At 36.4% G+C, this 24,135-nt stretch overlaps 3 protein-coding genes across 4 annotated transcripts in view; all 3 read left to right on the forward strand.

Moving 5' to 3' along the window:
- The first annotated feature begins 1,002 nt into the window (after window positions 1-1,002).
- thy1 (Thy-1 cell surface antigen) lies at window positions 1,003-2,834 on the forward strand. Its single transcript, XM_056457906.1, has 4 exons — window positions 1,003-1,110; window positions 1,820-1,883; window positions 1,986-2,309; window positions 2,475-2,834. Exons 2-4 carry the CDS (start codon window positions 1,844-1,846, stop codon window positions 2,573-2,575), a joined length of 465 nt encoding a protein of 154 aa, XP_056313881.1. The 5' UTR covers window positions 1,003-1,110; window positions 1,820-1,843; the 3' UTR covers window positions 2,576-2,834.
- A 72-nt stretch (window positions 2,835-2,906) lies between these two features.
- Window positions 2,907-18,692, forward strand: usf1l (upstream transcription factor 1, like). 2 transcript variants are annotated; one of them, XM_056457903.1, is made up of 11 exons: window positions 2,907-3,000; window positions 3,469-3,532; window positions 3,662-3,708; window positions 7,215-7,333; window positions 7,418-7,534; window positions 7,622-7,763; window positions 10,575-10,629; window positions 10,713-10,771; window positions 10,881-10,972; window positions 13,205-13,333; window positions 17,969-18,692. In XM_056457903.1, the coding sequence occupies exons 2-11, from the start codon at window positions 3,528-3,530 to the stop codon at window positions 18,053-18,055; spliced, it is 852 nt and encodes a 283-aa protein (XP_056313878.1). In that variant the 5' UTR covers window positions 2,907-3,000; window positions 3,469-3,527; the 3' UTR covers window positions 18,056-18,692. The 2 variants fall into 2 exon arrangements, with proteins under 2 accessions (XP_056313878.1, XP_056313879.1); XM_056457904.1 differs by having other exon boundaries at window positions 2,960-3,046.
- A 2,105-nt stretch (window positions 18,693-20,797) lies between these two features.
- f11r.2 (F11 receptor, tandem duplicate 2) overlaps window positions 20,798-24,135 on the forward strand; it is a 6,899-nt gene continuing 3,561 nt past the window's right edge. Inside the window, exons 1-6 of the mRNA XM_056457907.1 lie at window positions 20,798-21,039; window positions 21,988-22,050; window positions 22,242-22,358; window positions 22,478-22,618; window positions 23,522-23,724; window positions 23,861-23,963. Coding sequence (XP_056313882.1) covers window positions 20,997-21,039; window positions 21,988-22,050; window positions 22,242-22,358; window positions 22,478-22,618; window positions 23,522-23,724; window positions 23,861-23,963 — 670 coding nt within the window. The 5' untranslated portion in view covers window positions 20,798-20,996. The remainder of the gene's footprint in view (window positions 21,040-21,987; window positions 22,051-22,241; window positions 22,359-22,477; window positions 22,619-23,521; window positions 23,725-23,860; window positions 23,964-24,135) is intronic.

The following is a 24,135-nucleotide window of genomic DNA, read 5'->3' on the forward strand; positions in this document are numbered from 1 at the left end:
TGAAAATTATGTCATTATTTACTAACTCTTAACTTGCTCCAAACCTGTTTGACTTTCTTTTGTTCAACACACAAAAAAGGATATTTTAAACAAAGCTCGAGACCTGTAACCATTTACTTCTGCTTTGCTCTTCCTATGGAAGTCAATAGTTACAGGTTTTCAGGTTTCTTCAAAATATCTTCACATAGTGTTCATCAGAATAAAGAAACAGAAAGGTTTGGAACCACTTGAGGATGTAAGTACATTTTTAATCAAGCTGTCCTTTAATTGTTAAAGTTAATCTCTAAATGAAAATTAAGCCATATTTCTTTACCCTCAAGATATGTGTACAGTACACGCCTTCACAATTGGTGTTATATTAAATAATATCCTGGCTCATCATCCCAACTTTTGAATGACAGTGAATGATCCCAATGATTTTGAAACTCTAATAAGCACAAGAAACCATCCTAAAAGTAATCCACATGACTGAAAGTGGGTTAATGATGCATTCTTAAGCAAAAAAATACATATAAACTTTCTAAACTGCCATAGTGGGGAGGAAGACCATGAACAAAATTTCTATTCTGTTTTGTCCAAGAAGAAAGTCATTAACATCAAGGATGACTTGAGTGTGATTACATATGATGGCGTTCATGTTTAGCTGAAATATTCCTTTAAATTCATGCCTGTAAACGACATCAATAATGTAGATAACATTATAATCAAACGGATGGCTTAACTTGTGTGAAACGAAACGTACTTGAATTATTATTTATTTGCTTCAGTAACCCAGTCCAAAATCAACCTTGTAATACTTTTTTGAAGTGAACTATAAAAAAGTATGAGGCATATTTAAAGGGTGTGGCGATTTTTTTTAAACAAAGTTGCCCAACAAAGAAGCCCGGGTTATTTTTCTAATTGCTATCTTGTTGATTTCATAAATAACTCGTACACAAGTTTCAGCTGGTCGTAATGGGTCGTCATGTTTTTTCCCAATGACAAGGCATGATGTAGCCTAAGTGGGCGTGCAGCCTCCCCTTACTTAATCTCTGTCTTCCTGAAGGGATCATTACTGAGGGTCTTGTGTCTATAGCGCATCAACAGCATCCTTGAGCAAAGAAAGATAAGGTAAGAACCGCATCGGTCTAATTAGCGTTTCTCTGTAGCGTTTATTAACATCTATCACAAAGACGCCACCAAAACTGGTGCATGTAGCGATCAAACCAACCTAATAAATGGCTTTGCTATCTTGACTTATGTTCCTAACGCCTAAAATTGTAGTTGTATTGAAACCATACACGTTATTTGTTTACATGAAGGCGGAAAGACATGTTGAAATCAGTCTCGAGGGTTTTAACTACTTCTAGGCTACTGCTGAAGCACGAGATTAATTTTTGCTAAAGAATGTCCAAAGGTTTCAGAAGAATCACAAGTTCAGTCTTGTTTAAAAAAAGATGCACAGACCCTTGAAGGGAAGTTCTTCGCGCATCAGTCTAGTCATTAAATCATTCTGCCTGTAGTTAAGGTGGGGTTTGTTCATATTGTGCGTTAACTTCAGTGTAGATATTGGTAGCCTACTTTGTGTAGAAATGTATTTTGTTAAAATACAGATTTGTTTGTTTGCTTATGGCATGACCACACCCATATTTGCTACAAAACTAAGGCAACCCGGACCCTGGCAGGAATACAGTGTTCCTCTTTTAAACCGGTTGCACATGCATCTAAGTTGCTGGAAGTCCTGTAACCACAAATCTCATAATCTTTCAGTACATTTTGCAGTACTGACGTAATCAATACTGTTATTGTGTATTGCTTAACGCTTGTCTTTTGGCTTCAGGTTTTGCTGTGCACCGTGATCAGGATGTTGTGCTACACCGCCTTTGCCACTCTCTTTTTATTTGGTAAATTTCAATAAAGTAAACTTTAATTTGAGTGTCTGTTTTGTACCAGTATTCTTAAATGGCTTGCACCTTAAATCTAAGGTTTTTTTTTTTTTTAAATAGGTGTTGTTTCTGCCCAGACATCCCTTAGGATTACATCCTGCTTGACTAAAGACCAAAACCTGCAAATGTCCTGCACCTTCACTCCAGCTACAGACCCCAAGCTCTCAAAAACATGCTACTACATGACCGACAATAAATTGATTGGCAGTACCAATGCCAGCAGCACACCAGACAGCATGTACAGAAACCGTGCCAATGTCACCATTACTGATAACAAGTGTGACCTGTATTTGAAGGGTTTACCAGATAGCAAACCTGCAAACTACACTTGCTTCATCAGACAGACTGCCACACCGGTGTCAGTCATACAAATTGTGGACAAGAGTAAGAGGAAACTTCACTTTTTGTGTAGTAGTAACTTCCATAAATGCTAAACCTAATCAGTAATTGCTTTGAACTGACAAGCAAGTCCTTCCTTTGCATGGAAATTTAGGTGACTGGCAGATGGTGATCAGGCTGATATTAATCTTCTTTTTTACTTCCTCCCAGGTAAGCTTCAGGCCTGTTCAGCGTGGAGTGTTTTGCAGCACAGTGGAGTAGCGCTCCTGTTAGCCTTCCTCACTGTCCCACTGTTGTCAGAGCTTCTGTGAGCATGAATTGGATATCCTGAAATAACTCTCCCATAAAGCCAACTTATCAATTCTCTATCTTGCAGAAGTTTCATAATTCTGAAATCAGGGTCTTCAGACTGCTTTTAATTTCAGTATGTGTACACTGGTTCTGGTTGTGCTGATGTCAGACACTGTTATATCATGCATGTCTCTTAACATGTGCTGTTGTAAATGTAAACCAAATGCTTGGCATTGTTTTAATTATATTATTCTGAAATAAAATTTTGTTGTACTCCAATTGGTGTGATGAAATGTCAAGTCATAAACATGCCCTTATAAACCATTTCCAACAGTGATGCTGTTGTGTATGGCGCCCTCTAGCGCTAACAATTAAACCCGAAAGGTTGCGGCACATGCGCAGGAAGGTCTGTGCCCCTTGAACGTTTGCTGCAAAAGATAAACGGGTAACTCGTATTTAGATCTTAACCACCAGGTTGTTGTTCTTATTTGGTAGGCACGACACTGTAATTGCTGTTATATATGCGTTTTGGCTCAACTTTTCTACTAGTTGTTTGAATTTCTCTTTGTTTACTTGGCGTTAGCTTGCATGCTAAATGCGGCTTTGTGTTGGTGGTTTCGCTAAGTTTATCGTAACTAATTCTAGTGCTGCTGATATAGTTAACCTTGCATATCTGTGCAAAAAGTGGCATCTCGTCAACTTGTATATTACGAGTTAGGAATGTGCGCTTTTTATAGCGTTGTATGAGGTTTCTCAACGCATTGGTAGTATGGTAGGACTTTTAACGCAGCGGCGTAAAAATCCTGTGCTAACGCCACACCTGCTTTGAGCTGTTGAATATTTTTAAGATGTGGAGTCGAGTGCGTTGGTACAAATATTAAACGTCGTCCTATTTTTATTTATCTTTTTTCAGTGGATATTTACGTTTGAGGACATCAAAGCTAAACCCCAGAACAATATTTGCTCACAAATATGACGTAAGTCTCTAAATATCAAACTTGTGTCATAGTTTATTGCTTTAACACCCCTATGTCTACATTGTATAAACTAGTACATTTAATTAAACGATAATACTATATTTTATAAACTTCTTTCTTTTTAAAAAGAAAACGGAAGGGTTCTGATCCTGAAGATTCTCCCATACTACAAGACGGTGAGAGGAACTTTATTCTTCTCATTTAGTTTGTTTTGTTTAGGAAGATTAATCAACATGTTTGGCTAGGGGTCAGTCTTTAGTTTCGGTTTAACTGTGACCGATTGCAGTCTGTGTAGCACCATCTAGTGCTAAACCGAGTGTATGTAAACACAGGAACCAAATGGATTTTGACTGCCTGTCAAAAGTAAATTTTCGTTTATTTCATTGCCAGCTTATTTAGAATAGATTTGTCTAAGTTCATCAAATAGAAACAAGTAAATTCTGGCAATAATTGGTGAAATTAATGAAAGTTATGTCGTGTTCCAGATAGATTTAGTTAAGTATTGAATCAGTTAAATTCTAAATCAGTGTTCACAAACTCAGATGACACACAACTGCTTGTTCTCTACGTAACTTGCAGTTTATCCAGTAGTAGATTCTTGTGAAGGAACCAACTTGTAACACATTAAAATAAGATGTGAGCTCATAAATTAATGTTTTTTTTGCAATGTACATAATTATGTAATTTACTGACGGAAAATCCCATTTTTTTCTAAATTTAGAAGTAAAAAGATACAAGTCATCAAATTAAAATCGACTGTGCATTCTGTAAAGTTTGTTTATTGGTTCATTTCATTAGGCCTCAAATACTGTTACTGTAAACTTTATTGTGCCCTTTTGGGGTGATTTGTTCTGCAGCATGCTAGATTTACAACACATATATCATACCACACACTTAAGACAAACATTAAACAGCATTAATACTACTACAATAAACAGCAACTACTACTTCCCATTAAAATTCAGCAAATCGATCGCACAAGGAACAAATGAAAATTTTAATCTGTTGGTCCTTGCCAAAGGGGCCCAGTACCGAGATCCTGAGGGGAGTATTTGAAATGAATCAAAAAGAGGATGGGATATATCAGATGTAATCTGATGGGCTTTCTTTCACACCTGGCTTTCATACAAATAGGATAACCCTGGTACTTTTACCCCTAATACTTTGATGCAGGGATTTAAAACCTTAAACAGCGAGTTCTTCTGTTTTACTTTTAAAGAAGCAAACCAACAAATCAATATTAAATGGATTCTATATAGGCCTTATAAAATGCCACCATCAGAGTCCTCTCAATATTAAACTTAGCTAATTTCTGCAGACAATAAAGTCTTTGTTGGCCTGTCCTACATAGTCTTTCCGTGTTTTCATTAAAATTTAATTCATTATCAATAATAGTACCTAAGTGCTTATAACTTTACACTAATTCAATTTAGTGGTTCTCAACCATAGTACCTTAAACTACGTCCTGTTTCCACCGCAGGTCTCTTTCGTTTTCTCTGTGTTTAGACATAGACCAGCCTCTCGACACAAATAAATGTAGATCTGCAAACTGAAAACTCACTCTGAGTTTCTTAACGATATCTCTTAAGTAGGGTTGATACCATTATACCATTAATTCACATTACGATAATATACCAGCTGAAGTATCGTAATACCAAGTAGTATTGCAGTACTGTAATTCATAACTCAAATCTATGAAATAAATAAAATGGTCAGAAATACTATATTTTATGTTATATTATGCTTACTTGAATTAATAATACACTTATTATTGAAAACATTATTTGCACATCACTTCACCTAAAATGCATTGTTCTTTTTGTTTATTTTGTAGATAACTGACCAACAAAAAATGCATTAAAATAAAGATACAAATTATACCAAACGAAATTTGTTACAAAAAGATCAAATTAGGCTTTATGAAGTGGACAAATTGTTTCCTGTTGCTCTTTTGGGTTTTTCATCTATTTTCTTTTTCTTCAGTCTTATCAGCTAAGAATCCAAAGTAATTCAAAATTTCTCTTTGTGAGTCGTTCTTTTTAAGAGATTGTTGCGGTTGTTGTAGCTACTAAATCAAATTGACTGGAACAGAACTGATTCAGATGTGCATTCGAACTGAAGCATCAAGAAAACATGCAATAGGCTACCATAAGAGGCATGAATTCTACACAATTTTGCAACCTTAAATTGCTCCAAAGCTATTCCTGAACCATTTATTTCTACTAAAAAGCATCTGAAACCTTCGAAGGGAGCAGGATCAACTCCTCAGACAGAGGATGAGAGCTACAGCTGCTAATGTTCTGGCCAATTCGTAAAAGCTGCCTACTATACAGGGATTCAATACTCAGCTGTGATTCACCAATCAACTTGCTAGACCACCTAACAACCTGGCTCAGTCTATTCCTGTTTTTGAGAGAAAGACATCCAAACCATGCCACCAGAGCGAAGGATAGAATACACTCAATAAAAGCACGATAGAAAAGAGTAAGCATATTTGGGCCAATGTAAAAACGTGATAGTTTCATGAGACAATATAGGCGCTGATATCCCTTCTTGCACACAGCATCACAGTTTGCCTCAAAGTTTAGAGATCGGTACCCAAATATTTGTAGTTCTCCACCCATTCTACTTTTTGACCCATAATATTAGTCACCTCTACTGCTGTATGATTGCTTCTAAAATCAATAATCATGTCCTTAGTTTTTGTTGCATTAAGTTTTAGATTAGACTCACACCACTGAACAAAATGATCTACTATGGGACCATGACTATTTTCATCTCCTTGTAGGAGGCTTGCAATCACAGTGTCATCTGCATATTTTAAAATGAAATGATTTTAAATTGTGCTCTGACACATGTTTGTGTACAGAATAAATAATAGTGGGGATAACACACACCCCTGAGGCGACCCGGTAAAGGAGCACAGGCTTTCAGACAGGGAACTGTTTATTCGCACTCTTTGTGTTCTATTGGTTAAAAAGTCTAAAATCCAGCCAACAAGATTGTTGCTTAGTTGAAAATTATCTAAAAGTCTCTGGATTAAATGAATAAATCTATAAATAAGAGCCGAGCATGAGCCCCCCTTACCCTCAAGATACTACCATAACACCGGTACACCGTGCAACCCTACTCCTAAGTACATCCACACAGTGAAATGCAGCTGTCCAAGTACTGAGCCTTGGTCCAGACCACATTGAACTTGTGAATAATATGATGCCTCTTCATTTTCTGGTATGATTTGAAGCATGCCAAAGCAAAATTTATTCCAACTTAACAGTGGGCCATGACCATGAAATCTTTGTCAGTTTTTTTTTTTTTTTTTATCCATTGCATTATTGAGTGCCCAAAACTCTGTTGCCAGTTTGTTTATCTTTGGAATTGATTCTTTTAAAACGATATAATCTACCCAGACCTTATTATGTGGTCTTGTTGGGGCTTTGTGAATTGTTTTTTGCCTCACTGGACATAAGGTTTTAGATCATCTATGTGTGTAGACTTGCATATCTGCAAGCAAATTAAACATGATCTCTCCAGCAAGACTTAAAACCACAATCAGTGGTCAGTTGAACTATCACTAATCTGATACCCGACCTCTCAACTGCAAAAAAATCCCTTATACTAATTAAAAGTTTCTAAGGAGTTGTTGTTACTTTACAGTAACTTCCAGGTATTGCTTTATCAGGTGTTGCTGACACAACAGATGATTCACTGGCGGTCACAGCCATCCAGTCAGCAGCTGCATTTTCAACAGACCAGCAAATTAAGTATCATCTTCTAAAAGCGGAAGCAACAGGGGGACAGGTAAATGGCATATTCACGCACAGTAAACGTTGATAATATGACGTTGAAGATATGACGATTAAATCTCTGACCCCAATGGTTCAGGTTACCTATCGCGTCATCCACTTGGCTGACGGGCAGGTCGAAGGCCATGCAGACGGAGCCGCAGCAGTCAGTGTGGTGACTGGATTTCCCACAGCAACCCAGGCAGCAACACCACCTGTATGTAATATATCTGGTCTTTTCTGCCTATAGAAAGACAGAAATAAATGGTGGTTTTAGTAGGTGAATGTGTGCCTGTGTTTATAGGCTGTAATGTCGGAGAGTGTGGAGGGAGAAACATCTGAAACTCAGTACTACTATCCTGCCACCCTCTCTGACACAACTGCTGGTGCCATGGTAACCGGTCTCCAGACAGCTGATTCGGTACTATCTCAGCCTACTTCTGCAGGTAAAATCCATTAGTGATGGGGAAGAAATGTAACCAATTGCTTTGCACACTTTGAAACAGTGAATCATTTTGCAAAACAGTACAAGCTAGGGACAACAAAAACATACACAAAACACGTTTAAGTTGATCTTTCTGAACATAATGCAAATTTTAAATTGAAAGAAAAAGCTATAAATGCACTTAGCTTATCATCTTATAACATTAAATATTAAGTGTCTGCATGACGTTTTCTTTTATACATTTTCAAGTATTATAACTGTCCAGCAAGAGACTATTATTAACTAATTTAGCAAATTTCTCATTAAACGTCTACAAACTTGTGAAACTCATCTGAGATCAGGTAAAAACTATGAAACCTCTTCAACGATTTGTCACTGGGGGCAATCTGAATGAAGAATTTATTGGTGTTACACAGCACGCCTTCAAGTGGAGAACCGTTTAATTTTCAAAACGTTTTAAAACTGTTGTGATGTAACGAATTTGAAATCAACTTGACAATTCGATACACACTCCAAACCACTGATTTGAAGCAAAAGTTTTGTAAAAAAAAAAAAAAAGTTTCATAGCTTAATAAAGCAGTGATTCAAAAGCTGCCATCATTCCAACTTTAAAACAACAACTCATTTGACACAGTTGTTCAAGTATGGGGATTTGCAAGGTTTTTGAGTCTGTGTCTTTTGTTATATTTAAAAAGAATACACAGAGAATTCTCAAATAACTCAATACTTTTAAAGGGTCATGAAACCTCCCCCTTTCTGTTCAAGTCTACCTCAGAGTTAAAAAAAAAAAATTGCTACAAGATGGGCGTGGAGCGCTGTGAGCTGAAGGGAGAAGTGGGCATGGCTGGCAGTGCAGGGGAAAATGAGGGAGGCGATTAACTGATTGGTTCATAAAATCAGGCAAAAAAAATTTATCTGACACAAACTGTGAGGAAGACGCATGATTTTATAAATTACAGAAGTTAAGATGCAAAGAAATAAACAGTAATTTATTGCCCTGTTACATATACAATAGGCTATTCATAATTTCATATAATATATATGCATAACAACAATTTGTTTTATAATTATGAACATAATCATGTTTATATAAACAGTATAAATGAGGAGGACTTCTCCCCTCCTCAATCCCCGGGACTGAATGCAGACACAGTGGATAGCAGCGCTGCAGGTCTCCCTATTTTAACCATTAGCCCTGCTGTTAATATGGAAAATTTTACGTATGTGCCAACACAGCGGCACGGAAAGGTGATTTATCTGAATGGTAAGGAAATCAACTGGTAAAACACGAAGTCTGCCATTCTCCAATACTTGTACAGCTCAGCAAAAATGATTCCTAAACACAAACAGCTTTGCTGACTGCATTACGGGAAAAGCAGCTTGGCAGGTCTGTCATTGGAAACATGTGCTCTCATGGATAACTTAGAAGCAGGGTCTTCTCATAGCATAAGAAAACTCAGTCTATGAATGATAATGAGAAACTGATGCGTCATCGCTCCTAGCAGTTGAGCACTACGTCACCAATTTTGATCCCGCCCCAATAAGGATTTTAAACCCGGAAAATAAAATTAGCTGACGAAAGCTTAAAGTTATCCAGTTTTCTCCACAAATAAAGCTAACATGAGCTAACTTTATCTTAATTGATGCTGAACATACAAATCTGTTAAAATCTATAAAATGTACCCAAGGGTTTTTTGAACCTTTAAAATGCTACAAAATATTTACTGTTCAAATTTACATGCTGTTCTTTAGAATGTTCTGTTCATCAAAGAATCTTGAAAAAATATGTCCTCATAAATATTAATTACACACATTTTCAACATTATTAATATGATTAATATAATTGTTTCTTGAGCACCTTATCAGTTGCTTTAATAATCATGTTGCACTGAAGACAAAAGTAGCCAGTGGTTAGTCAGTGGCTGATGACTTTTTATCAAAGTTTCATGGAAAAAAGTCATTAGAATATATATATATATATATATATATATATATATATATATATATATATATATATATATATATATATATATATATATATATATATAGGCCATGGTGCTCCACCGGAAAAAGGTGGTTTGCCATCTCCAGGTCGGAGGAAAGTACTTACCTCAGGTGGAGGAGTTCAAGTATCTCAGGGTTTTGTTCACGAGTGAGGGAAGGATGGAACGTGAGATTGACAGGTGGATTGGTACAGCGGCAGCAGTAATGCGGTCGATGTACCGGTCCGTTGTGGTAAAGAAGGAGCTGAGCTGAAAGGCAAAGCTTTCGATTTACCAGTCAATCTACGGTCCTACTCTTACCTATGGTCATGAGCTTTGGGTCATGACCAAAAGGACAAGATCTCGGATACAAGGTGGCTCGGGCATCTTGGTGGTTTCGGATGCCTCCTGGACGCCTACCTAGGGAGGTTTTCCAGGCATGTCCCACCAGAAGGAGGCCTCAGGGAAGACCCAGGACATGTTGGAGGGACTATGTCTCTCGGCTGGCTTGGGAATGCCTCAGGATCCCCCTGGAGGAGCTGGAGGAAGTGTCTGAGGAGAGGGAAGTCTGGGGTTCTCTCCTAAGACTGCTGCCCCCGCAACCCGGCCCCGAAAAAGCGGCAGAAAATGAATGAAATGATGAATGAATGAATGATGTACATAACAGGGAAATGCAAGAAAACATAAAAGTGGTTATAATCCACTATTAGTCTGTCTAATATGTCACTATATAAGCTAATAGTTGAAAAAGATCCAGTTTCAGTTAACTATGTACATTTATGCAGATACAGCATATAGACTCAGTTGCCTTTCATCTTTTTTTCTCACAGGTCAGCTCTATGTAATGATGTCACCACAGGATGTTCTAGCCACAACGCAGCCGAGGTTGTCATCTCACATCACATAAAAAAACACATTTTTAATGGCCGTAATCTTTTTGTTCTCAACCGATCCTATATCCTTTACAGTAAATCAGGATCCCAGCGTGTTTCCAGGGATGACAAGCGGCGGGCTCAACACAATGAAGGTTGTTTCACTGGAAATCAGCAGCTCATTATTCATTCCCTGCTGATTTATTTCCTATTAAACTGAAAGCCATTCATTGTTTGTTGTTGTTTTTTGTTTTTTTCATCCAGTGGAACGCAGACGGAGGGACAAGATCAACCAATGGATTGTTCAGCTTTCCAAAACCATCCCAGACTGCACTTTTGACGCAAAGAGTAATCAAGTAAGTTTAGTTAGCAGATAGACTAGCAGCATACAGTTTAAATGTTTTATTCAAATGTGTTTTACATTCTTCAGTTATCAATTATGCATCCTCCATACAGTAACTTTATACAGTAAAAAAAAACACAATAGCCCCTTTCACACAGTGATGCTCATAAATATCTGGAAAATTTCCGGAATGACTTCCGGAATACCAGTAAATTAAAAAAGCGCTGTTCACACAGGTGAGGATGTTCTGGATTTTTTCCAGAAAAGACCATTCACACATCCATTTTAAATACCAGTACAGTCTGACATCATTAACCAGAAATAACCTTTAGTCATCTGCGCTTGTGTTTGTAAACATAGGAGTCGGCCTTTTCTTGATGGTTTCACTTTAATTTAAAGCTTTAGCATTCATGCTGCTGCTTTGTGAGACATCCAAAGGCAGAAGCGTGAACCGCAGCTAAATATTTACACAATTGACTACATTACAAATTCTGTGGATGGATAAGTATTGTGAACAACTTATATGAAAACATACGGAGGAACACTTTGACATGTTGAGATGTACATAATGTGTGTGAGCTGGCGCTAACCGGCTCCTTTATGTGCACATGCAACTGAAGCAGAGCTTGAAGGTAAACAAACAGCGGTTTATCGTAAGCATTTTATCAATATTTTTTACACAGTTGGCATTAAGAAGGAACATAGAAACGTTATCTGACCGACATCTAACTGCTAAATGTGTCTGGAAAAATATTCAAAGGCTTTTTTTTTTATAAACAGCGCGGATGTGAATGCGTCTGAGTGTTCTGATTGGCTAAATTAGATGTCTCACGTCAGCGTGTTCTAGACCAGTGGTTCTCAAACTTTTAAGCCAGCGACCCCCAATGTAAGATCGTCAAGAACTCGCGACCCCCCACTACCAAAACATATCCAAACAATAAAAATAACTTATTTTAAGTTTTATAAAGAGATTTATTGCGTTTGAAATCAACACTAATCAAAACTAACAAGCAAAAAAACATATATATGCATGCGTGAGGAAAATATGTCTCAATAAAATCCCGTTATCACAAGAAAACACATTTTTATAGCATAATTGAGTGACCAAAAGATATCACGGACGAATCGCTCACCGGCCCTGCACGCACTGCTTGACATGAATTTATTAAGTAATCTGTTAACAATACGATAACTGTACTGTGTTCTCACAGATGGTGTCTGATATTGCACAGATGCTTTTGACATATACCTTATTATTTGTATACATCATTTTAATAGCAATACTGGTCTTTTCATGAGCTGCAATATTAGTTTAATCTTGGTCAGTGCAAGCCCTTTTGCGATGGTGTATGTGGTGTTAAATTTTACATATAGCTGCCACTTGCATGACTGACAGCGTCTGGCCATTAAATAAAGGATTAAACAGAACCTCTCGTGCTTAAAATGTGTAGATGTGGCAAACTGTTACCTGAAAGTTCCGTCCCACAGACTTTACAGGAACGCTTTAGTTATTTTCATAGCAGACTTAAAGCCACTGGAAGTCTTTTATCCACTCTTGGAAAAGTGTAGATGGTGGATTACCATTCACCATGTGATCAGTAATCAGATGTGCCATTATTTGTAGCTTTAGCTGGTTTCTAAAACTAAATCTGTCAGTGTTGTTCATTTTCTCATCTTCAGTGCGTTACATTTTCGCGGTTGTATCTCCTGTCATCTGAAGGCAGAAGGCATTGACAGAATGATTCAGTCTAGTGCAGTGGGCCAATAAGAAGAGCGCGCAGGCGGGACAAGCGTTGCCGGCTTTGTTTACTGCGGCAAGTTGACATGACAGTTTTAAACTGTTCCTGAGTGCTGCGCTTCAAGTGCAAAGACGCATTCTGCCTGAATGTGTCCTAAATACTTTATGAATTCATCAGTGATATCTTTAAAAAATCTGAAAATATTAGCTTTCACTTGTAATACTGAAAAATATTTATTATAATCACTGAAAATTACACAATTTTTAAATCACTCTCGCGACCCCTTGAAATTATTCTGCGACCCCCAGTTTGAGAAACACTGTTCTAGACATGAACGCGCTCTTTCTGGCAATCGGGAAAATTGGCGGTAATATTCTAGAAATGTCTGTATGTGTGAAAGGGGCTAATGACATGCATATAATTTAAATATATAATATATTTGACTTTTCCATGTCATAGCTTTTCTGCCTTTTTGGATACTGAAACGTTTCTGCTCTTTCCTGTAGAGTAAAAGTGGGATCTTGTCAAAGGCATGTGACTATATCCAGGAGCTGCGTCAGAGCAATGCACGACTGGAGGATGAACTTAATACTGCCGATAGACTAAGGATGGACAATCAGCTTCTTAGAAAAGAGGTACTTCACTTTGCACTACATAAGCTTCACACTACAAACTAAAATGTAATGTAAACATTTTAGTTAAAATATTTGAAAAAAAAAGTATGTTGCAATTTTAGTTTTTGTTAATGGATATATTTATTGAAGATAAATATATTTTTTCAGATTGATTTGGATGATATTGTAGTGAATTGCATATGCATGAAATGGCTCAGTGGTTAGCACTGTTGCCTCACAGCAAGAAGGTCGCTGGTTTGAGTCCCAGCTTGGCAAGTTGGCGTTTCTGTGTGGACTTGGCATGTACTCCCTGTGTTCGCGTGGGTTTCCTCTAAGTGCTCTAGTTTCCCCCACAGTCCAAAGACATGTGCTATAGGTAGGGATGTAACGATTCATCGTAAGCGGCTTCAAAATCGATTTAAATATGTGACAAGTCAAATCAGTAGAAATGTTGAAAGAATCGCAATACATTTTTTGAACAGTGGGGGCACTGTGTTCACAGGTGCAAACTCTTTTTACCTGCACATCAGCGGTGAGCAAGAGGTGGGGCGGCAGAGTAAAATTACAGTAGTGAAGTGCGCCAGACAAAACACAAACTGTGTGCAAATACTGCAAAAAGACGTTTACTTAGACTAACAGAACAATGAATATGATGCACATAAACTGTCAGCACAGTGAAAAACTACTGTCACAGACGTCTATATATTAAAAAAAACTAGTAATAAGCCAAACCATGCGGACTGGATGATTTGCAGCTCCGTTTGCTCTGATGCACAGTGTGATCTCTGTAGCACTCGTCATTGTTTTCACAGCGAAAGTGTGAAGATGTGTTTCAGAAATCTGTTCTGTTACAGAAGCAGGTATTAGATTATTTTTACCTTCTCCTTTTCAAATTAGTTTATGCATAGTTTAACAATTTGCTTATTATTATTATTATTGAATATTTAAAAATGTTCAAGATTATCTCTTAAGTGTATCACACTGATACGTATACTAAATATTTATACAAGTAATATTAATTATTCACCTTCATATTCATGTTCAACTCCTGTCTCTATCCTTCTATATAATTAGTCATTTTATAATCAGATTTTTTATGCCAGTGGCCAGTCCCCTGGAGCAGAGGGCCTACTGACCACCTCTGTACACACTGTTTTCTGGTTTAGGAAAGGCTTACCTCTTCACACCAGCCATCTCATTGCTTATACCAGAAACAGTGCTGATATTTCTGTTTAAAAATGTAAAATCCCAGCACAGACACAGTTTTAGTTTGTTTATATTAATGAGTCTTCTTTAGTTTGTATTATTCTTTTATTATTATTATTATTATTATTATTATTATTTGTTTTTAAAATAGCAATTTGTTATGGCAGAAAATATATTATATTTTGCAAAAATGTGCAGCATTGAAGAAAAAATGAAAGGGCCCTTCACCTTAAATTTGTTTCAAATAATTTTGTTAAAATCGTGACTAAATTGTGAATCGTGAGATTAGTATCGTGAGTCGGGTCAATCGTTACATCCCTAGTTATAGGTGAATTGGATGAACTAAATTATGTGAGTAATTAGTGGTTGCGAGAGTGTAGGGGTATATCCTAGTTCTGGGTTTCAGCTGGAAGGGCATCCACTTCGTAAAACATATGCTGGAATAGTTGGTGGTTCATTCCGCTGTGGCAACCCCTCATAAATAAAGAACTAAGCCGAAGGAAAATGAATGAATGTAATAAAATGAACAAATTACAAAATACAAAAGAAATAAACAGCACTTTATGGTTTTCCAAGCAGTCTCAAAGATGATTGAATTCATGTACAGAAAGTGAAAGATCAAATAAAAATAACACAGTAATGTTATAATTTCTTGTGCCTGAATGCTTTAAACTCTTACATGTTTTCCAATTTACACTATCCATCAAAGGGTCGATGATACAAAAATATATTGTGCATCTTTAGAGCTGATTTTGTGAAATATGAAAACAGAATTTGTACAAACTTGACTTGGCATTTCCTGTATGTTCATAAATGACATAAAATGACAAAAAATGTAGACATTGAGTTTAAAGTGTTTGTTTGCAAAAAAACAAAAAGTAATGTATTCACTACTGGTTCTGGTTTGCATTTTCATGATCATTTTTAAAAGCAAACCTAAAGGCACAGAATAGAAAATCACATGCGTGTATACATGTAATGCTGTTTTTATGCTGAGAATTTATGCTTGTGAAATGCGTCTATGAGCTCAAGTCAATGAGTCAATGTGTCAATACAGCTCCGGGAAATTCACCAATACACGCATAGACCTGCATAGCCTCATCATGACAGTGATAGAAAAACTAGGAATGCTTGACGATTCTCAACTTTTATGGTTGAGAAGTAGAGTGTGACAAGTTCGGTATGCAACTCCTCAGTTCACTCCTCTCAGTTGCTCACTGCTTTAGTGAATTTGCATCAGCCACATTCTGACATATTTCTTTTGTAATGCGTTTCTTAAATCTCCCAAATACAGAAGTTAACACTTATGATACTTGTGACTTTAAAGCAATATGGCTTGTATAAAGTGCTAGCCTATAAATGAATGAATGAATGAATGAATGAATGAATGAATATATGAAGTGACATGACTGGGCTGCTGAATTTAAGATTTCATGCATGCAAATATTATCACATCACCATTAACAGATAGTTTTTTTTACTAATGATTTGTCTTTTGTTCTGTTTATTTGGCTATTAAAGGGACAATTCAGGCAAAAATGGAAATTTATTAAACATTTATGCACACTTGAGTGGTTCTAAACTTTTATGGGTTTTTTTTTCTTTTATTGAAAGCAAAACAAGATGTACTTAAGAATGTTGGGGAAAAGGAGCCATTGACATCCATAATCTGAACCAAAAAATACTGCATGCAAGTCAATTAGTTTTTTTTTCCCTAACATTTTTCAGTATATATTCCTTTGTGTACAACAGAAGATGATGACAGAACTTTTATTTTGGGTAAATTTACTCTTTAGAGCATTGATGTCACCGTGAGAAAATGTTTACTCACTCAAAGTTTACTTCAACTTTTAAAAGTGTGGTATAGGCGTATTCTATGAGAATCTCTGACCACAAATTTAAGAGGTGATGTAAAATTTTAGTTACTTAAGTCCTTTTATAAGCAAGGTCTGACTCCTGTACTATGCTGATCTAGTGTAGTATAAAGAGACATTCGATATCGTGTATAACTAAGCAGTCAACACCAAATTTATTTAGTAGGTGATTATTCCTGTCACCATCCAGCATACATGAAATATTAAACATACAGTAGTAGCTTTTGCAAGCTTTTTTATTCCAATGCTCATTTATTTATTTATTGTTTGTCTGTATAAGCATGCATTTTAAGAGGCCGTTCACAGAAATTTCGGAAAAGATTTGGCAGAACAGCTTAGAGGATATGGATAAACAATCAATCAACACTAGATTATGCCTCATCCAGTTTAAGGTCCTACATGGACTACACTTCTCCAAAAAGAAATTACAAAGGATTTCCCCTGATATATCTCCTATTTGTGATTAAGTGTAAATCAGAAGAAGCCGATTTAGCTCATAGTTTTGCATTCTGGGATGAGGTTTTTAAAGTGCTTTCAGGTGTTCATGATCTACACATAGATCCCGACCCAGTGCTTATTATAATAAGACATTCTGATTATACAAATTCATTGAGCAATGCACAACAGAAATTCCCTACATATTGTTTGATAATAGATGCTATTATTATTGTATTGGAAAACTGTTAATCCTCCTATGGCTTGAAGAATTAATATCTCTGCACTTGTACTGAACCAGATATCTTTTAAAAGGCAACATTGGACAATTTCACAAGATTTGGGGCTCTTTCCTCTGTCACTTCAGGAATTATATTCCTCAAAGCAATGTATTGTAACTAAAGATTGTTTTGACTATCACTGTATTGTATACTTACAGGCTAGGGTTGGGTTTTTTTTTGTTACATGTAAGAAAATTAATCCTGGAATTTGTGATAAAGATAATAACTTTTGACAAAGAGACTCTTCACACAGAATGGGTTTTCCCTATCCAGTGCACTACTTTTCTATTGTTTTTCAATGTAAACGTGCTTGACAGATGTGTTTGACTGTTACACTTAAGTTTTTAGAAGCGTCGCACACATGATTTCACTTTTTTAGACTCTGTGTCAAGAACCTCAATTTTCACAAGCATAGCAGCTCATCACTGTCAGTTCCACAGCAGTGGACCAATCAGAAGAGCTCGGAGGCGGGGCAAGCATTGCAAGTTTTTGTTTACAGGCACTCAGTGGCTCTGTCCGGATACCCTTGTGCTTTATTCTGTGCTTTTTTCCATTCTGAACTGCTGACTTTTGCATTTTAAAAGCAAAGACATTTAGTCTGAATGCTCTACTAAGATTTTGATTGTTACCTTCACATCTTGCACATTAAACAGCATTCTTAAAATGTGGTTTTCATCTCATGAAACTTGCTTTTTTTTCTTATTCTGAAATTCTGCTACCTGCATTTAAATAAAAAAGAAGATAATAATAAACTAAAAACAATCCTTTAGGACCATTGTGTGTCATTAAGTGAACAAAAAACTATTTAATTTGCAATAAAATGCAATCCTCTTTAATTGCTTGTGTGTATTCACACACAGATGGAGGAGTGGAAATCGAAGAATCAGATGATCAGAAACCAGTTGAGACAGCATGGCATTGTGGCGGCATCAATGGACTCGCAGTGAAGCAATGCTGATCCACTGTATGATTCTCCAATGTGGCTTGTCTTTAGTTCTGTTTATACAGGTTTGAAATCACATTTACGAAGACTATTTTTAATGTGGACAATCACTGTTTTTTCCTCTTTCTCTCCCTCTTGTTTGACTTCACACACAGCCTTTGATTGTTTGTCAGGGTAATCTGGTATTTTAACTCGCACTGAATTTGCTTGTAATTGTCAGATCTGTATATTTTTAAGACTACTTTGCAAATGTTTGGGGTATATATTTTTTATTGTTATTGAAATGTTGATTTCAAAAAATGATATACTTTTGAATTTCTTAAGCAATGGCTTGACAATCAACTGGAACCAGAACACCAGTTTCAGTTCCTCTTAATAGTTAATATTAAAATTATCAAACCCATCGCAGTTCAAGAATTTAAACAATGTTTTACACAACATTGTTTGAACAAATCTTTGTTAAACCTTATATTATTCGTATTATTAAGAATATTTGGTTAAGCATTGTCAGTTTGTTGATTTATCGAACTCCGCTGCTTGGTGAACCAGTACAAGTGCACAGATTTGTGGAAATTGACATATTTTACTAAATACCAAAAATATGCAAATACAAATTATTAATAAAGCACCCTTTGTTGTGATTTTGTGTGTTTGTGTGTCTGTGGATAGGATTGTATGTTTAATGATAGTTTGTATGTTAAATAATAATGTTTTTGTAATGCAATTTATGCATTTTATATCACAATGCTTTGGAATTTTTTTCAATATAAAAATAATCAAGAAATATTCCTTATTTAAAATAAGGTGAAACAACATACTTTTTGTTTTATGTGCAATAACTTAAATTTGTAAAAACAAACAAGTTAACTTGATTCCTTAAATCGATCTTGTGGAACCCCTCATTTTTAAATAGAGGGCTGTGATATTGTGATATGAATTACAAAAAAGTAGAAAAACAACTGCATGTGTGAAAAAATAGACAAATGTTTTTCTCCAGTTTACTGACAGTAATTATTGGCCCTTTTTTGTTTAACACTTCTTGCAATCTTCTGTTGCCTAGATCAGGGGTGTCCAAACTCGGTCTTGGAGGACCAGTGTCCTGCAGAGTTTAGCTCCAACTTCCTTTAACACACCTGCCTGGAAGTTTATAGTACACCTAGAAAGAGTTTGATTAGCTGGTTCAGGTGTGTTGAATTGGGGTTGGAACTAAAATATGCAGCACACCGGCTCTCCAGCACCCAGTTTGGACATCTCTGGCCTAGATCATAAGTCTCAAACTGGATTCCTGGAGGGCCGCAGCTCTGCACAGTTTTGCTCCAACCTTAATCAAACACAGCTGATCCAAAGGTGTTCAAGACTACTATGGACTATTAAGCAGGTGTGATTTGGAGGTGGTTGGGGCTAAACTATACAGAGCTGTGGCCCTCCAGGAATTCAGCTTGAGACCACTGGCCTAAATAAACACCTGACTTGGAGTCTTTTCCTATAATACCAGCCTTATCTCACGAGGCAACGTAGCTATTTTACGTTTTGTCAGTTTAGTGGCTAATTCGTATGAGTTTAGTTTTACAACAGTCTGCGATTTTAAAAGAAAGCCGTGGCACCCAACCCCACTCCTAAACCCAACTATCATGAGAAAATCTAAATTGTGTGAAGGTTGGATTAAACCTGGAAAGAGATTCAGATCCTATCCTAATCATATTGATAACCTGAGCTGGGCTGGGCCTTACATTTGTGCTCATTGTCCTATTTTTGTTTTATTTCTATTTTTATTTTGGAGTATCGTGAAAGAAGATCTCAACACAGCACATTAGAGAAGGCACCTGATGGCCAGTACTAACATCATATTGTCACGGGCAAAACAGCTGGTACCATGTTAACCTTAACTCTACATTCTGAATCCAAGCCATCTCATAATATATCTGTAATGGAGGCCAGGTAGCAAAGGGCTGTGCAGGTGCTCTAGCAACAGACTCTAGTGGCCATGGTCTTTAGCCTCCTTGTTAGAGCAACCGACTCCCATACAAAGAATCGCTGGTTCGATCCCAGCTCAGCGCAGGTTGGGTGCAATAGAACTGGTGGGTTACATATGGGGGCTCGTCCGGGATGGGAGTGAGGTTTAAGGGCGTAAGTGTAACTGAGGCCAGCTAGCGAAGGGCAGTGCAGATAAACCTCACTCCTCTGAGCTCTAAAGATGCTATAGTGACAGACACTAGAGGCCATTGCTGGTTCAATTCCAGCTCAGCATGGGTTTGGTGCAGTAGGACTCGTGGGTCACATATCCACCCCTGCCAGAAATGCTACGCCACATTTACATAATATGGTTAGTCAGTTTTGTTTATGGGGAGGAGTGTGCTGCTAGTGGTGTCATGTTTGTTTGTTTTTCTCCCGAACAGCTAAAATAGTAGTAAAATGAGGGCAATCAAATAAAAAACAAACATCTTTTTGATTAAAATCTTATTTTCAGCAAAAACAAATTTCAGCCTCCACCAATCCAAACTTGTTGCTTCAACAAATTGTCATGTGTTTTGATTGTTTATTGGCTTTACCCCTGATATTAAATAATAAATATCCTTTATTTGTTTTGGCAAAACCAGTATGAATTATAATCTGTAATTAGTCTCTTTCATAACAGGTCTGTTCTTGTGTCTCTTATCTTGTGGGTTACTAACCAAATATGCACATATAGGCAATGTTTGGACTCCCAAGGTTCATTCTGAGAACGATTTCCAATTATTTGTCTAACCTTAAAATTGTGCTTGCTTTCCTAACGTCATGCAGTTTTAGCTTCTAACCAAGTTCTAAACAGTTTCAGATAAGTTTCTGCTTATCTTCACTCAGTTTTGTGCGAACCTAGCAAATAAACAACTGCAACACTGTTCTGCTAAAATAATATACATTCAGGTAACATACCGTGGAAAACCTTCTATCATTTCAGACTGGAAATGTTGACTTTGGTCTTTGTGTGCCTCTCTTTTTCACTCACAGGTAAGAGTCCATTTCTTCAGTGGTTGTTTTTCTATGTGCATCATTTTATTTCGGTCAGACAGTTTCCTCATTTTCTTTCATTTTTTTCTCTAGTAATTTGTGAAAAATATATTGTCTGTAGTACACTGTAAAAAAATTGCTGCCTTAAATTTTTGTTTAAACGGAATAATACTGACATAACCTCTTAAGGTCCTAGGTGTTTTTTTACATGCATTTTTTTTATTTCTCTTTGCTATGTGGGCTTATTAGAGTCAACCTAAGTATCATCTTTTAATACAATGTACTTTTAGAGAAAAAATTATGTACATATATGTGGACTTGTGGTCCGAATTTACATAAAACACTTTTTTCCTGAATTTTTAACATAGAATTATTTTTTTTTAACCTTGCTTTGACTATCAGAGATTTAAAACATTTTTTCCCATTTTGGACAGTTAAAAACAGTGTTTGGGACATTTCATATGCTGCAAAACAGTGCAGGATGACTGTGTCTGTAACAAAATATAAAACATTCAAAGTATTTTAAATGGCCACTTAAGAGCTAAAATGTGCTGGACACTCAAGCCCTAGGAGCTTAAGACATCAATGTAAAATTTGTGTAACTTAAAAACTTACATTAAAACCTGATTAACATTATTAAAAGGCTAAAGTAACATAAAAGCTTGTCAACTTTTTTTCCCCTTATTTTAACGGTTCTGTATTGTGTGCCGTATTGTTTTTTTTTTGTTTTTTTGGTATTTATAAATGGAACAGAAAGCATCTCTTTGCCCTTGTCATGATTTTGACTTAAAAAGTATTAAAATATTTAACTAACTGAAAAGAGTAAAAGGTTTTTGCATGGTTTCAGGACATTTATATTTACAACTATTCATGCAGTTGATTGATTTTTAAAAGTGGTTTTCAGAATCTGTATGTAATTAAGAATTTAATCTCTCTTTCTGTGTGCAGGCCTACATGCTTCCTTTTCAGTGACTGTTAATGGTCCCGTAGTGAAAGTGAAAGAAAATGAGGGTAATTTTAATAATTTTCCTGTAATTCTTTGTCTTTTCTGTATTGAATAGTAATTTTGTTTGTGTGGTGTTGTTAATATAAGAGTGTATTGAAGAGCACCTCTGTATTGATCCTCATTCAAGGCTTCGGTCATATGAAACACCATGCACATTTAACCAAGCGTTTTATTTATTTTATCTTTATCGTATCAGGAGTTGACTTGCAATGTTCCTACACCGCTGACTTTGGAGCGACACCCAGAGTAGAATGGAAGTTCAGAAATCTGAAGGGCTTTCAGTATTTCATCTACTTTAATAACAAGCCAACTGGTATAGTCTTCAAGTATATTGTTTTGTCCGTCCAGTTTCAGTCCTTAATTGTGTGTTGATGATTGTTTTCAAAATTGGAATTGAGAAGATGTTTCACTGTGTATTTTTTTTATGATCAGTTGAATATGAACAGCGCATCACTGCGTACTCTGGAGGACTGAGATTTAACAAAGTGACGCGAGCAGACACTGGAGATTATAACTGTGAGGTTTCTGGAAATGGTGGATATGGAGAGAATACCATCAAACTTGTAGTCTCTGGTAAATTTGAGTTGTGTGTATAAACAAAAACAATAGTCAGCATTTGAAGTGGATCAAAATCATCCATCACAATTCTTGTTTTAGGACAACTTTGATGAACTTCAAATGTTGACGGCTATATAAATACCAGTGTTTGGGAAGTTAAGTTATAAGTAGCATTAAGTTAAGTATAGTAGCATTTTAAAGTAGCTTGACAGTAGCTCAGCTTCTTATGATACAATGTAGCTTTTCCAGTAGCAACTTGTCCAGTAAGTAGTGGAATACCTTGACAACAGCTTTCATTTAGTGAACCTGCAACGGTCTGATGCAGCAGTGTCATCTATTACAGCCATCTATTAGTAAATCATACATGTCATAGTCTCAAGTTTATTTATTTATTACTGTTATTTTGTAAACAATCATATTCAATCCGTAAAGTATTCTAACAGTTGGCAGTTAACCTGAAGTACATTGCGCAAGGGCTTCACTAAGATTTATGGAGCCACGTCACTTTTAATCAAAGTTGTTTTGTTATTGCAGTGCTCCATTTATTGCAGTTATTGACAGATTGAAACTGTGTTTTAAACATCAAGTAATGTAGCGCTTATTCATTTTAATTGTCTTTGTGAAAAAGTAGCTTCAATGTAGCTAGTTTGAGAGTAACTTAGCTAGTTTTCCTGAGAAGCTTGTAGCTTATCAAGCAGCAGTTTCAGAGTAGCTTCCCCAACACTGATAAAGACTGTTACTGTGTGATAAATTTCAGTCATATATAAGTCATTAGAAAGCACAAGCCTACCTAATAGCAAAACTGTGTCTTGTTCAATTTGTCTATATTTTTTGGTGGAGGGGTGCAAAGATATAGCTTTGAAATATTGTAACACAAATCATGCTCGTCATTACAACCCTCCATTCCGTTCACTTCAGTTCCTCCTTCCAAGCCTGTATCCAGCATTCCTTCATCAGTCACAACAGGCAGTAACGTCCGCCTGACTTGCTTTGACCCAGTTGGCTCTCCTCCATCCACCTATGATTGGTACAAAGACAACAACCTCCTCCCTGAGGATCCAACCAAGTTCCCCACTTTTAAGAACCTCACTTATAAGATGAATGCTTTCAGTGGAAACCTGGTATGTTCATCTATAATTTAAGAGTGTTATCAAAACTTTAAGTATTATACTCTTATGTAGTTTTGAATTAAATGTCATATGGTACATTAGTATAATTATTTATGTGTGCACATTCTTTTTTGGTTTGTGTGATCAGGAGTTTCCGAGTGTGTCCAAGTTGGATGCTGGCTCATATTTTTGTGTGGCCAGTAATGTACATGGTGTCTCTCAGCATGGTGATGCAGTGAAGATGGAAGTTTGTAAGTAAGGTCATTGATTTCAAGTAATTACTGCCCTCACATTCACTCAGTGAGTTGCAGTTGCAGCTGAGGGTAATAGCATTTTTTTTCAAGTATTAGGAGTCAGTGCACTAGAAAACTTTACAAGACTACTGTAATATACCCTATTCAAAATACAGTGCAAACATACAAA

The sequence above is a fragment of the Danio aesculapii genome, chromosome 5 (assembly GCF_903798145.1).
Source record: "Danio aesculapii chromosome 5, fDanAes4.1, whole genome shotgun sequence".
Lineage (NCBI taxonomy): Eukaryota > Metazoa > Chordata > Actinopteri > Cypriniformes > Danionidae > Danio > Danio aesculapii.